Source organism: Cebidichthys violaceus, unplaced genomic scaffold (genome assembly GCF_023349555.1).
Source record: "Cebidichthys violaceus isolate CVI_PGR_0920_01 unplaced genomic scaffold, fCebVio1.0.p SCAF_7, whole genome shotgun sequence".
In the NCBI taxonomy this organism is placed as follows: domain Eukaryota; kingdom Metazoa; phylum Chordata; class Actinopteri; order Perciformes; family Stichaeidae; genus Cebidichthys; species Cebidichthys violaceus.
The window spans coordinates 2,898,043-2,913,589 of NW_027176927.1; the positions used below are offsets into that span (position 1 = coordinate 2,898,043).

General features: G+C 39.3%; 3 protein-coding genes across 3 annotated transcripts; all 3 read right to left on the reverse strand.

Annotated features, from left to right (window-relative positions):
* Positions 1–233: 233 nt before the first annotated feature.
* Positions 234–6,035, reverse strand: oscp1b (organic solute carrier partner 1b). Its single transcript, XM_068735629.1, has 10 exons — positions 5,815–6,035; positions 4,574–4,728; positions 3,959–4,126; positions 3,477–3,557; positions 3,256–3,359; positions 2,728–2,856; positions 2,525–2,594; positions 2,153–2,292; positions 1,953–2,016; positions 234–1,102 (listed from the first exon to the last, which is right to left on the reverse strand). The coding sequence occupies exons 1-10, from the start codon at positions 5,924–5,926 to the stop codon at positions 983–985; spliced, it is 1,143 nt and encodes a 380-aa protein (XP_068591730.1). The 5' UTR covers positions 5,927–6,035; the 3' UTR covers positions 234–982.
* Positions 6,036–7,351: 1,316 nt separating this feature from the next.
* Positions 7,352–9,306, reverse strand: LOC137891171 (cornifelin-like). Its single transcript, XM_068735649.1, has 4 exons — positions 9,200–9,306; positions 8,293–8,440; positions 8,028–8,164; positions 7,352–7,810 (listed from the first exon to the last, which is right to left on the reverse strand). The coding sequence occupies exons 2-4, from the start codon at positions 8,402–8,404 to the stop codon at positions 7,712–7,714; spliced, it is 348 nt and encodes a 115-aa protein (XP_068591750.1). The 5' UTR covers positions 8,405–8,440; positions 9,200–9,306; the 3' UTR covers positions 7,352–7,711.
* A 1,028-nt stretch (positions 9,307–10,334) lies between these two features.
* On the reverse strand, positions 10,335–15,033 carry mrps15 (mitochondrial ribosomal protein S15). The gene is made up of 8 exons (XM_068736335.1): positions 14,802–15,033; positions 12,728–12,796; positions 12,562–12,637; positions 12,388–12,436; positions 12,140–12,224; positions 11,967–12,025; positions 11,344–11,535; positions 10,335–11,046 (listed from the first exon to the last, which is right to left on the reverse strand). The coding sequence occupies exons 1-8, from the start codon at positions 14,935–14,937 to the stop codon at positions 10,948–10,950; spliced, it is 765 nt and encodes a 254-aa protein (XP_068592436.1). The 5' UTR covers positions 14,938–15,033; the 3' UTR covers positions 10,335–10,947.
* Positions 15,034–15,547: the final 514 nt, after the last annotated feature.

Sequence of the window (15,547 nt, forward strand, 5' to 3'; positions counted from 1 at the left end):
CCTACAGCAAGTGAGTTATTTAAAAAAAAATGCACCGTAGCAATGTGTGGTAGTCACTTTGGACGGACCACACACATTACACGATTTATTATTTATTATTATTATAAAAGGTCAGACAGCTCCCCCTATTGTTAGAGCTGTTAAACTGCAACAAGCTGTTACAAGGTTCACGCCATTGTTAACACTCAATTGCATCAGTACCAAAGCCGAAGATACGGTCCACACAATATGTGTAAAAACAAACATTCATCTATTTATTAAAAATCCTACATAGCACATTTTACAATTTACCAACTGTAGCAATATTTATACAAATAAAATGCATTTAAATAAATAAAGTATGCAATAAACATATTTACATATTAGACAAACACTTAAATTGCAATACTCTATAATAATAACATACTCATCAATGAGCAAATTTCTGGGCCGTACGTCAAGACTATAGACATCACAGGATAGTGAAAAAAGCCTTACAAGTGGCTCCTCATACTGTTTTATGGACGTACAGTGTGATGCAAGATAAACATATTTCTTACCAAAATAAAGATTTGAGGGAATTCAAATCACATCAGAAAGAGCACTTGGGTTTCCTCCGATTCCCCCACAATATCATCACTTCTTCATAAGAATACAGCAGAAGTTAACATGGTGTGACATGGAATTACGGACCATAAATAATCAAATCAACTAAAACTGAGATGAGAAATACAGTGTCTTACAGCTTAAAGCTGGGCTCACCACATTCTTTGCAACTTAACTATGCAAATCTGCAGTTTGCAGTTGGTCATTTGACAATCAATGGAAACACCGGCTCACACCTGCATTTTGAAAAAGCACCCAAAGAAGAAGGATTTCTAACTGCATGTGAGGTTTCTGCAGTGTATATGCAGGTACAGACAGCAGACTGGCCTTCAGTCGAACATGCTGTTGACGATGCATTGCGCCGCACTCCCTGGGCATTTCTGTCAGGGTGACCCCGTCACAGCCCGTCCATCATGGCCAGAAGGTCGTCTCCTTTGCTGCTGGAACTGGGAGATTGATCTCCAGACTCTGTGAACTCCCCCATGATCTTGGCCAGCTCTGCATTGGCCTGCTGGTCCTGAAAGACAACGGCCCCATTCAGACCTGGCATTGACATTGACATGGATCTGGGATGACCCCGATCACAAGTGGACATCCGTCAATCGCAGTGCCAGAGTGGTGATCACAAGAACGTACACCTTGTTACAGTAAATCCTGTTAGACTGGCAAAGCCTCAAATCTCTGATCACTGACTGTATAAGTACTGTAATAGCCTATCATTGAGATGATTAACAATTGGCCCTGAGTCCTATCATGGGTGTTGATTATCAAGGGTAAAAGACTACAATATCTTTATCCATGATTTGTCTGTCCCAGACAAACGTCTCAGTTCTGAGATAAACAAAACTACAACCTTGAGCCATTCTGTGACGGGTCCTGCCCACGTCGTGAGCTGTCCCAGACGCTACGTCACTTTTTAAACACATTTGATTTCACCCTAGCCAAAAACAAGATGCACTAGTTGGGACACATTAGAGACCAGACTGAGATGGGATGAGAGCCAATCAGAGGAAAGTAGACAGTCCAAAATAAAACAAACGTCATAGCTACAAAGAGGGTTAATATGAGGATAAGCGTTTGACCTATTGAGTGGACACGAGAGATGGAGGGGAGGCTCCATGAACTCTGGCCCACTCAAGCTCCATCACTAGCCTCGTAAACAAACAGGACATCATTTTCGGTGAGAAGCAGATTTTCAGAGTCTTGTAGTCTGCAATTGCCCTTAGATGACAGAAAACTGACGGTATGGTCAGACGTTTTGCCACTAAATGTACAATAAAGATTACATTTTCATGACACAAATAATGGACATCCAATTACATTAAACTAAAATGAACAGGTTGTGAGGACAGATAACTAAGCTTTACCTTCGTTGCTTGGATGTTTATGACTCCATATGAAAGGTCATCTGGTCTTGATATTAATGCCTCTCTGAAAAAAAAAAAAAAGTCACAATGTTAGTTTTGATTGATTAAAACAAGTTAAACAGTTCAATGTTAGTATCAGTTTCATATGATCAAGTGCCACACCAGCCAGTGACGGTACACAAACAAAAAAGGAGACTCACTCTTCTTCCTCATCGGTGGCGAAGAGGTTGACTCGGAAGCCGTTGTCTGCATTTCCTGGCTTCTGAACTTCTAACCCTCCCATTAACTTGGCCAACAGGTTCAGCTCCTCTTTGGCTAGAGGATTGGGAGCAACGTTGACCTGTTGATACACAATGGCTTGTTTACTTCAGTAGTATTGGTGCTAAACCTATTTTTTTTTTTTTACAAGATCCTGCAACTGATAATTGTGCATCTGTAAGCAGAGTATAGCTCTGGACCAGGGTCACAAGGTGTTAAAGACAAGGTGTTAAATGTGCATGAAGTTCATGCACATTTTGTGTATTCATAAAATCAGGATTATTTTTACAGAGCTGACAGTGAAGCTGTTTCACCTTAGTGTGCTGAGCAGAATTTTTAGATGTTCCTGACATGTGGGTTTCCACTGGGCGGCTTACACTGTACCTGAAAGAGAAGATGAAAAAGAGAGAATGAACACTTCAATGCTACATAATGCCAAAGATGATCTGTGTACTCATCCAGAAGGCTTTATACTTTTACTGACTAGCATTTAAATTTCTACTTTGCAGCGTCTCACATGTTTGTGCCTAGTTTGGTGACTCTGTCTCCAAATATCTCGAAAGATCCCTCCCGGAGAGCAGCGGTATAGTTTCCTCCATTACTGAACTGCCGCCTGGTCACCTCTTCACCGCTGCAGCTGAACATCCTGGAAGTACCAGATACAAAAACATTTAATATTACAATACTTTTTTACATTCAAGCATGTAAACAAGTTGAAGTAGAAACCCAAAATACAAGTATGAACCTGGAAATGAGCATCATATGTCTGTCTCCTTTAAACAATTAGATCCAAGCTGAACATACAACGAACGCATCTAAAATTAGAATGTAAATTCTTGTTCAACAAAACCTCTGTAATGCCATTAGCTGCAGATAGGCCTACTTAACTTAAGATTATGGCGTCTGGGAAAGGTCAACAAGCACATGGAAGACCAAAAAGTAAACATTGAGAACGTTGGAAGGACCAACGGTACATTCTACTATCCAAGCCACTCAGTAAAGTCAGTGTTTGGGTCTGAGTGAAAACAGCCATAGAATGTGGTACCTTATCAAGCACGGGACTTGTGATCCATAAGGCACAGGACCACTGGTGGGAAGTACAAAGCGGCCATTAGAGTTCTGCACTTTATCCTTGAGGAAAATAGACACCTGGCATAGAAGAAAACATAGGCTTGTAAAAGAAAAGAAAAGAAAAACAAAGACAACTTAATATTATCCAGTATATTTACTCCTCATGACTCAAATTTGAGAACAAAATGGACTTACTCTTATATGCATGTCTTGGAAGAAGATAAGGAGAGTTTGTCTGATCAGCTGGAATTCTCCACTAGACAAGGTTGTATACATCTAAAAATTAAAGATAGGATAAGATAATCCTTTATTAGTCCCGCAGTGGGGAAATGTACAGGATTACAGCAGCATAAAGAAACAGCTCAGTGGTGAGCAGGAGCTGCTGTAAAAGGCTGCCACTCGTGCGGCACCGGAAGTCTCTAAAAAGTAATTTAATTACAAACAATTTTAACACAAACAATGAAAAAATATAACATGTGAAATCACCCTGTAGTCTGATGTATGCGATTATAATCCAAATAGTTTGACATTTAGACAGCATAGTATATATCACTCGAAAATATTGAATCAGGAAAGTAGATAAAATAAGTCGGAGCCACTTAAATTGCTGGCTTGATATGTTGACATTAATACTCGTTTTGATCATAAGACGCTGTTGTAAGTCACACGTGGCATACCTCTATGAGCTGTCGGTATGTCTCATCAACCTGGCCGAGAATGCTGGGAGTGTCTTTCACAAAGTCTTTGATTGCGTCCATGTGGTTGAAGGAGACGAGCAGGATGTCCTTAGGTCGAGGACAGAGAAGCACCTGGTACTTGAAAGCCATGGTCATCAAGTCATAGAGCTGTGAGGAGGGACACACATGCATGACTTCGCTGACTAAAACAATGCTAGTGTTGTATAATTAACAGCAGAGGGAGCCATATACGGCAACATGCAGTCTTTAAGACATCAATCGCGCTATACTTCAGAATTACTGTTGTACTCTACGCCTCAAGGCAACAAATTATCCAATATTTGAACACTTGTTGTATGACTACGAAGCATTGATTGATGTGTAGATGTATCTAATGTAGATCTGTAGTATGCTTGACTCTAAAATACTAATGTAGTGTGTCTACTGAGGCAGCAACGACTGGGCATCACTGTGCTGTTGGTGAGAAAGTGATTAATGTGTGGATAAACTGGGAGTACTGAAGTGAAAATTCCAATTAGACGAAAAAAAAGGAACAGGGACAATTCAAAGCGTGCATGATGCAACGGAGTGCTACACGACTACATGACGAGTTACCTTGTCCATGCTGGCTTGATTGAGTCTCATTATGGAGGCATGGGCGAGCCTATCGAACACAGTCCGCAAGGCTTTTTTGGAGTAAAGCTCCTGTGGCTTGAAAAGCTCTTCTAGGAACTTTTTGTTAAACATGGTGGTGATGATGTCATTCATAACTATTCAAGCAAACAAAACAAAAAAAAGTCCACAAAAAACTGAGGTTAGACGAATGTACTTTCCACACAGTAGGCTCCAGAAGCAGGCAGCATTTTATACTATATGTTGGCCCAAAATCATTTCATCCTAAGCCTATCCCAACGGCCCTAATGAAGCAGTAGCTTGGAAGGCCATCAGCGTGTGCCCTAGCAGGGCAACAGCCAGATCGGCCATGTAGTTTATGTTGCACGTGGGCCTGTGAGGTCGATTGAAATGCTCTTTAATTTGATTAATAGAACTTGCAGATGTCAATCACTGTTTTACAACAACTCCCGTCATTGTTAATGTGGAATAACCAATAAAGTTTATGGACAGGACCTGAGCATTTGATTAGAGCAACCGTCTAGCTAGGGTGCAGAGACTGCAGAAAGATTATTTGTGAGCTGATCTGCGCAAATGTCGCATCTGTTGTATATTTCTCATGCACTACTGTTTAAATAAGCGTGTTGCTTCAGTCTAAGCCAAAGCGGAGCAAAGAGCCACAAATGCATCCAGTGCATGATTATGCTGAAGCTCTGCAATAATACCTCTCCTTCTGTCATCCTCTATCCAGTCAGCTATTGTGAAAACTTTGTGATGTGAAAGGAGATAGATAAACGAAATGGTGTTATGAAAACCAGATTGCTCAATGACAAATGACTCAAAACTTAAACTTAATGCTGTTGCATACCACAGTTGAATATATGCTAAAATTCTACATATTCTACACATTTGACAATGGAGTATTGAGAGTTAGCTATATATTTAAATGTACTCAGGGCTCATAATTACAGTGCCCAATGCAACAGCAACTATCTATGCGAGTTATGATTTTATCAAAATATGTGATTATATAAGACAACCAGTTGACTCACTATTGTTAACTCTTGACCTGAATTTATAGCTTTGCTATATATTGACTTTCTGTGAATTCTGATTCTTAATTCACCAACCAGTAAACGGACAAACCGACTGAAATTAATGTGCGGTTAACGCAATGCAACACTAACGTTTTACTGCAGGGTGACATTTGTGTTGTGGTCTGGGTAGCTGCTAAACTAGCTAACCTTTCTTAGCTTTGTCAGCGGGGATATTCTGAGCTCGAAGCCGTTGGTCCAGGATGTACAGCATTTCTCCGCCGAGGTTAATGAATAGCAGAGGCAGAGTTCTTGAGGACATGATGGTATCTGGACGGTTGAATCTCTCCAGAAGACGTAGGCAGCTAGCGGTCGTAGCTAGCTCGAATGCTGGCTTGTAGGGGGTCTGTCTGTTTGGTAAAGCCTCTTCTGGTTGCCAGGCCACGAAGCAAACAGCCAATCAGCGCGCTGTGCATTGTGGTGAACGCCCCCCATACTAGCCAGAACCGTAAAATGAGAGAGTCGCGTCAACAAAGGTTCCAATGCTAGATGGTCACGTGATTCATGTAGACTTCAAATAGATCCAGGAAGTGCTTGACGGGCAATTTCCAGGCGTAGATATTGGTAGAAATCAGTACAAACAGAGTTAAATAATTGCTATTTTTGATGATTAGTCGTCAATAAATTAATCAATTTACAATATTCATATGGAGCAACAACATAGGTATTTAGATATATAAATTTTGTGTTTTAAAAAAAATTGAATTAGCTAATATTTGAGGATTAGTAAGTGTAACAACTAGAGTTACCTGCCTTGTTAACATGTTTTAGGCTAAAGTTCCCTTGTTTAAAGGAACAGAGTGAGATGACAAAAAGCTGCAGTCAACTCGGTCTCAAGCAGCCTTTAAAGAATATATACAGGAAGTCAAAGAAATAGTTACATCCTGTTAGATCCGATCTGTAGGCTACTTGTAGTTTGCAGATCACATTCGGATTTATTTATATTTGTTTGTATATATTTTTGTACAAATGTGTTTGTATCTGGCATTGTATTATATCCTTCATTATTTGTACATCTGCCTTGTAAAACACTTTGCTGCTCGTTGTGATAACAGCTCTATGGATAACCTTTATTATTATCAACCACACAAGATGTGTTTAGATTAAACCTTCATTGCACAACATGAGACTAATAGCCAACCCTCTAGTGTTAAAGATTACAATTACAATTTACAAAATGTGTTGTTTGTGTTCAAAACTAAGAACCAGTCTGCTCTCTGATCAGGTGACAGCCAGGCTTTTCCCATCATGCCCTAGGTCTTGCAGTTGGTGGAAAGCAGCAGTGGTGCCTGGCTCCAAAATCTTAGGCTGCCTTGATGTCGTGAGGTTATCGTTGCCCATGTGTGCATGATGTCAGAGCAAGTCGGGATCAGGTCGGACACAAACATAGACTGTATAGAAGAAGACACAAATCTAATATTTGAGTATGTAATGCATAGTTTGCAATTTCGGACGCAGCAATTATGATTTCATCATGTCAGAATAAATCATGTTGCAGCAGTGGTTCCAACCCAGAAGTCACAAGACACTGTTGAAAAAAATAATGCATATCTTTCTGGTTTTGCTGTTCTTGTGATACTGAATACTCTTTACTTCCTCTGCCTCTAAAAAAAGATCTGCGACAGTGTCTCAAGTACACTCTTTACTTGAAGGGGTCACAAACCACAAACTTTGGGAAGCACTGAAATGGTTTCTATTCACCAAAATAAGTTGATTTTTTTTTATTGACAACGTTGTACAAAATGGTCCATGCTTAAATGTAATTAATCATGTTGTGAGTGACTGAACAATGCAGTTTATTTACAGTAATGCAGATCAGTTTTTAGCACTTTGTTAGGCAGTTAGACAGATACACAGAAGGCAACAGGTAACATATTACAAATAACCTGAATGCATTGTTCATTAGCCCCCCCCCCCCCTTATTTGCGGTGTGCATGAACGCTAGGCCCGCTACAAGAATAAAGAAATGATTTCCACAATAGCTGGACAGAATCAACAAACTGAAAATGCTGTATATAGTGGACCAGGATATTTTGTCTTCTTGTGATTATATCTCTCCATTCCTGATGTGGATTTCTCGAGCCATCCTGCAGACCTCGCAAAGTCCGCAGCAAAAGGTCATCAAGGCGTCATTGGTTATTGTTCCCTGTGGTTGAAAGAGTGCAAACACAATCAAAATAGGGAACATCAACCATTTATGAGGAAATGCACTTTCTCAATTGCAGGGAACACCCAACATTTCCACTGTTTTTGAAATCTCTGTCTTTCACAAGATATTGAAAACGTGAGACTCAGAGCATCACCCGAAACATGCACAAACAAGGGTCTACTAGAGAGTTGTGATAATGATATAAGTCACTTACTTGAATGCCGTAGGTCAGTCTCATATGAGTCCTTAAAGCTGCTGTGCCTCCTGGCACACAACCCAAGCAGCAGTTTTCTCCATACTTATTAGCTGTGTAGCAGCTCAGCGCAATTGGACAGATGCAACCAAGAGCACCTGCACGACAGAGGTGTGTCTCATTGTGAATTTTTGAAAGAGGAAAATGCAATGAAAGTGTGCCTGAGTGTGTCTCAGTGTGTCTCAGGACAAAAATGTCAAATGTAAGCATTTTGAATGGTACTCACAGACAAACAAGTCACTGAAGCAGGAGCACAGGCCTGTGCTCCACTCTCCTGTTTGGACATTTGTCCCAAAGCTGCCTGCACCTGGTTGATGGGTGACCACTGGGTTCGACATTTTTGGATTACTGGATCTCCTTCTTGATTTTGAAGCCTGTAAGAACATATTCAGCTGTTAGCACTAGAATAGAGCAAAACGCTGCTGGAGAAATGACATAAATCAATCTTTCCATGTGCCACAATTGTTTTACTTGTATTGTACTTTTCTACTATACTGAGTATAGGTAATATCACAGTTTGAGTTTTCAAAGAAAAATTCAGAGGTATAAGTAAATATATTTTAGTGCTTTCCAGAATAAGAAGACGGAGTTCATGTGTTATTCATACTCTACAGCTCAATCAGCATACATGAATCACCCTGCAAAGCATAAAATACATGTTTCATGGGCCGCTTCCTTAACACAGCACGAGACACAGTTTGTGGGTTCTGAGAGCTCTTGTGATTTACTAATTGATTAACTAATTAATAGATAAATATTTCACATGGGTTCTTAATCAGAAATATACTTTGTATTTTAAGAAAATCCTTCTCTACACAGTCAGTGTGTAACAGCTCAGCGACTAATGTTGCTCAGAATATTTTGCTTTGGTAATTCAATTTCAAACTTGAAATACTTGATAATGATTTATGTGAAGGGGCTACTTCTGTGCTACTTCAGTACAAAAGAGCATGTGACAGCCCATGGTGTCTGGTATTGGTGCTGCCAGAAGAAGTTTATTGGCGATGCAGAACTTTTAAAGTTCTAAAGTTTAAAGATTTGTAAATATGGTTATAATAAGCAACAGTTTAACTAAATTAAAAGTGAATTCTTATGTGAATCTACTGCGAGAGGAAAAAAAAGGTGTCACTTACCAGAAGAGTCTGTCAGTGTGCAGTCCTGTTGCTCAAACTGACGAGCTGCACACCACACAGGAAGCTGTGACGAACTGAAGCTGTGAAATACTGGTTTGCAGACAAACTGCTGATTCTGAGGATGACAAAGATCTTTGGTCATTCACTGACAAACTCAGGACGATTTACTGCAACTGCTGCTGTGCTATGATGCTGTTTGTGGCTTTAATCACAAGCAGCTACAGATCACACAAACATTTATCTGTTAGATTCAAATTAAACGGGTTTCCAATCTCACATTAGATCATCACACTTCAGTGAAATCTCACAGTTGTCAGAGTCTTTCACACCATGTTTTCATACAGCAACTGCAAATGCATCATGAAATGCATCATGTCCCTGTTGTCAACCAGCTTACGGTTTTAATCATATACTATGTTTCTAATGCAGTTTGTAAAAAGAAGGGATGGGTTTAGTCAAGACTAGAACCACTACAAACCTTCCTGCAGCTGCAAAAACCTTCTGATTGATTAAAACGCCTGAGGTATTTAAAATGTTCAAATGGATGTCTCAGTTATGTATATATATATATATATATATATATATATATATATATATATATATATATATATATATATATATATATATATATATATATATATGCACACGAGGCTGCATTTGTTAGTATGCTAAGAGTTAGGTGTGAAATAACTTAAATATATGAATGAAAAAAATGTAATATAAATGTGGAGCAGTCATTAAGTGGTGATACTGATTTCTCAGAAAGGTTTGTTGTACAGCATATGAAACATAATGATGACTAGTTAGTTACTTGGGGAATAGTATGAGGTCATGTTGTACTGGATCACATTACAGTAAGACCCTTTTGGTATTTGGACAAAATAAGAGAGACGTTGCAATAAAATAAATAGTGAACAGTTTCATCAACATCACATTGTGTCCAACTCCTGTGTGACGGCTAGTTCAAAGCCTTTTATCCGCAAACACTTGATCTCAAACTAGTCAAAGAGAGTTTAAAAAAAATCATCATATTGTAACATCAGCAGGCGCTCTTGAAGATAATGCAGGGTGTTGGCATAATGTGAACTCACATATTCTGCACAAGGCCAGCAGAAAAAAATGTCAAACCAGTAGATAGATAGATAGATACTAACTTTATTGATCCCGCAAGGGGAAATTATTTTGTTACAAGCAGCAATAGGTTACAGTACTGAAACAGTGAGGAGTACTTCTGTTTTGATTGCTTAATATTTAACATTATGCAATCACTTGGTGGAAACATATTTCAGCGATTTATTAGTTTGACGAATGTTGAAACAACAGGAATTCAGGCTTTGTAAGCTGATTGAAAAATACCATAGATGGAACATAGTGGACACGTTCGACCCAAAAAGAGGAGCCTATAGTGGAAAGTAGAGTAAAACATGAGATCAGTGAGATCAGTGGCAGCCTTATTTGTTTTGTGCAGATAAATCTAATTTAACACCTCTAACTGATAGTCACATAATTCCTCACAAATAAATATACAAAGTCAATTTGAATACAACTTTCTGGAATATTTTATTTTCACAATCATTGTGAAAGCAAAAGAAAATAACATTGTATGTTGGTAACACATGAAAAAGGAAGCTATTTATCCACATGCCACATATCTGAAGGTGTCAAAGTGAAAATGTTAACACAAGCACGATGAATCCATTGTTGTAATATACGGGACATTGTCTTTTATTCATTGTCTTTTATTGGGTTTAAACAGCTTTTATCTTGGCTGCCTCGGTGTCTGCGGAGGCTAAACTTTGCTTCATCAGCCTCTGCTCTGCTTTCTGCTTCTGCACTTCCTTGAAGACCTGAGAAGAGACACACATGACCAAGTGTCAGTGGAGGCACAAAATAACACCTTCCACATGTTAGTCAGTGAGATGAGTGTACACATCAACCCACAGAAAGCTTGAGTCAAGCTCTCAGACACAATAAGCATTATTGTTTCACTCGTGTGGAAAGAAACTCGTTAAGTGTTTAAAGTCTTTAGATATGAATCAATTGAAACCATTATTATACACCGCAAATGAAAAAAACAAAACATATGTGTATGAAATATATAAAATATGGATGTGAACAGAATAGAGGGGTCATTTGTTTGCTACCTTAATGCAGAAGGCCTTCTTGGCCAGCCAGCGGCGTGTGGCCCGTCTGTAGTACTCTGGAGGGAAAGTGTAGGTGATGCCCAGCTGCTCGCACACTTTCTCAAAGGCGTCATAGTTAACCAACCTCAGGTTTTTCAAAAGCTTTTTCCTTCGGTCGATAGCCATGAGCATCCGCCTCTTGTTAGCTTTGTCCTGGAATGAAATAACACATGACAAGAACTACAAATGTGATTCAAAACAGGCTAATATGGGAACACTCATCAGCTTATGAGGAGACACTTGGTTACAAATGCAACACTATCTGTGTCAATTTCAACAATGTTTGATGTATGACGTAACGTGGAATTTTCCAACCATGATCATGCTAAGCATGTTCTTATTTTATGTGGGGGAGTACACAGGAAATCCTGTAGCACACGCATGCCTCAAGCCAGAGGAAGGCTCAGAGGAAATGTGAAAAGACGTATTCATACGTAAGCGGCCTTAGTGGTGCGAGTAGAGTACGATATGATACGTCATCTGACATCTTTACAAAAACCTGTTCACAGAACAAGCCATTCTGTGAAGCTTTCATTGGAGGAAAATGCTGCTTAAATGCTGTTGATTGTTGGTCCTTCACTCACTTTGTGGTGTTTTTGCAAGTGCTCCTGATAGTTTCGGATTCTTGCAGTCAAAATAGCCACTGAGGAAAAAGAAATGAAAACGAGGACTGAATCAATAAACAGTAAAAAAACTATGTTACATCCTGTGTTTGTATTTCAGTGAGAACAACATCTACTGAAAGAACGCAACTCACCCCGGACTTCCACTGAGCTGCGGTCATTCTTGTCCCTCTGGACTTTGGCTACCAACTGTTCCTTTTTCAGCTGCAGCTTTTCACTCTGGAGACATGAAAAGCAGACGTCATGTTTACGACTCCAGTTGTTTTTAACCTGGCACGTCAGCGTACGTTTCACGAAACGTAATCATCATCATCATCGAAAAGTAGTGGGACACAAGAGAGCAGAGTAAAATATGACGAGGCGTTCTGACATGAGAACTCACATGACTCGCCAACTCCAAAGACAGAAGTCTTTTGACAACATCATCGGTCCTATCAACAGAAAATACTCTTGTTAGAAGAAATACAATAATGCATATATGAATGCAGATTTGTAATGAATTGCGACTATACTTCATATTTTAATCAGTTCATGTACGGTATAAACGTCTGTTTACGTTTGAGCGAGGGGCACAGCTGCATAATCCATCTTCAGCATAGTTGAAGGAAGATCGCTGAGCTGGCTCTCAGGGCCTGCAAGAAACACAACATGTTTGGATGAAAAGCGAACATTTCAAAATGTCCAAAAAAAACACGGTGCGGCGACACGACGAGGCCTCATACCCGTCTTCTTTTTCTTTGCAACCCGAGCGTAATGTCTCACTGGTGGTGGAACAGCAAAGCCGCCTGCAACTGAGGAGAGAGAGAGGGATTGATGGAGGGAGTGAAGTAAAAAAACACAACTCAGACGGAGACGTCGGAGCTTATTTGAGCCCAGAAGAGGTTCAACGGCTGGTCCCCGACGAAAAGGTGAAACCAAACTTTGGGATGTGATCTAATGTTGCAAGACAAAAGGAAGACTTGGGAAGACTGGCTCAGGAGAGGATCACCAGCTGCCGGCCAAAGTCGACTGTGAACTACACGGAAACTACACGTAATGCAAAAGTTACAGAACTGAATTAAGACATCTGTGGTGCAGTTTCAATTAAAATGCATGTTGTGACCCTCACAATAAGGAGCATGAAAGCTGGAGTGTGATCAATTTAATATTTTTGCTTGCAACATGCCACTCAGCATGGATAGCGTGCGATGAAACACTTGTTTTTGATGTTGTGCTGTTGAGAGGAAAGTTACAGGATGATGAAGCAATTGATTCACAAGTTGTAAGATGCACGATTAGAAGAGCACAACCGAGATAATCTGCAGAGCACTGGCTGTCCCTCACCCCAGATAAAAACACAATTTCGCACATATCAGATGGTGAGAGGAAATTGGTTTTCAATATCTAAAATCATCAAAACACCAAATGATGTCACTTCCCCCAAAGCAGCGGTGCTTCATCCCTGCAGAAACCCAGAAACACGTACAGCTGACATGATGGTGCACAGCAGCTGGTCTCTCAGTGCTTTCTGTGCATTAGAACAATAAACTGATTTCCCAGCATTTGTCATCTGGTTGAGGAGACAAGTGATCGGCTAGCTTGACGCAGTAAAAGTGATCTGCAAGAAGACGGCAACTTGTTCTGTTAACGAAGTGTGAAAACCAGCTTTCACATTGTAGTAGACCTGAGGGGCAGAAACAAGTACAGCTGCTCTAGATGCTCTTATGATCACCATGAAGCGAGATTGGTGCATCAGATTGAGCAGAAACAGACACTCACATAAACACTAAGCCAAGTTTGGAATAGTCTGTTTGACTTTGACAGGTTGCCTGATTTTAGCTTGTCTTGTTCCTATGAAATTCACTTGTCTTCATAGTTTTTACCGATGAGAGAAAATGGGATTTTTTGGGTTTACTCATCTACATTAACCATCCAATAATCCACTTTCCTTCTTAACTTACTGTTCATTTCTATCATACTTCTGGTCTAACAACTGTTTATGCGATCTCTATTTTTTCTGATTTGTAATCACTACCATATCATTTGTTTTCCAACAATGTTTCCCAAACTGCTTTCAGTAAAAACCTCCTTGACTTTATTAAAAGCCATAGTGAAGGCAGACGAGACATGTCCACTCAGATCTATGGTGATATCGGAGGCAAGCTTGTAGTTTTTCATGCTGTTGGAATGTATTGCATAAGTAGAAGTGTTTTTATTATTTAGCCAACCCTCACCGATATAAATGAAGGTACATTAAAAATACTACACATACTTTTGTCTAGGTGTGTAAAATAAACTGGCAACTAAGTGTAAATATCAGTACGCCAATCATAGGCAATTATTCTGTATGTTTCAATGATTTCAATCAGTGCAATACATTGTAAATGCACTTTATTTAATATCCTTATTTAATATGAATTCAATGTGACGCATGGCTTCTGTCTCAACCTCTTACTGTTGTGAAAGCGTCTTAGACATTTCAGGTAAAGCCTTAACGCTGTCTGGAACCCACAATGTGTGACCACACTGTACCAGACCAGGTCCAGATCTAAAATCCTCTATATCTAGACTTGTCAAATCTGGACTAGATAACCCCAGAGAAGACGGAGACGCTTAAACACAGTTTTAGATTTGTGAAAACATTAATCTATTTGGGAAAAAAGTAAAAAAAAAAAAAGGGGTTATGGTTTCACTGATATAGGTATTGACAGACAGTAACGTTAGTGTTCGACACAGTGAACAGTCAGGTGTAACGCATTAGTCAACACATCCAACGTTAGTCAGGTCCCTCTGGTCCTCTCTGTCGCTTCCACTCACCACAGCCGACTCTCGGTCCCGATAATAAAGCCGAGCTGCATGTCCAGGGTTTCACTGACAGAGCGACGCTTTCTCGCAAAACACCAACTGAGGACTTGAGAACAGCTCGCAGAGCTCCGTTTGTTAACATGGCCATCAGGACAGCTCACGAGGCCGAAAATAAACCCCCCAAAAACTATGAAAATGTGATAGTTTATCACACTCGACCCCTAGATGAGGTTCGCCATTTTGACTAGACCGCACTAGCTGAGTGAGGATCGGGTACTCCTCTTTTTAGGCTAAGCTAACAATCCCAGAACACATCGATTGGACGAATAAAGAGAAATTCGTTTCGGTTTCTGTCATGGAAAACAGCAGTTAACCGAGTCGTTGTTCCACTACTGCTTTCTTTTAGCATTAAATATGGGTTGCTTAATAACTAAATCATTCTAATTTACTTTTTTGAGAAGTTTTTTTTGAAGAGTGGCTTACATTTTGGGAGACTTTGGGGTTTCAGGTTGAGTGGGATTTTTAGTACAGGATAAATATTGTATAGTATAAATATATTATATAAACAACCAATATCAATAAGTTAATGAATCAACATATTATATATGTATATATGTGTATATATATATATATATATATATATATATATATATATATATATATATATATGTATATATGTGTATATATATATATATATATATATATATATATATATATATATATATACGTATATATATATATATATATATATATATATA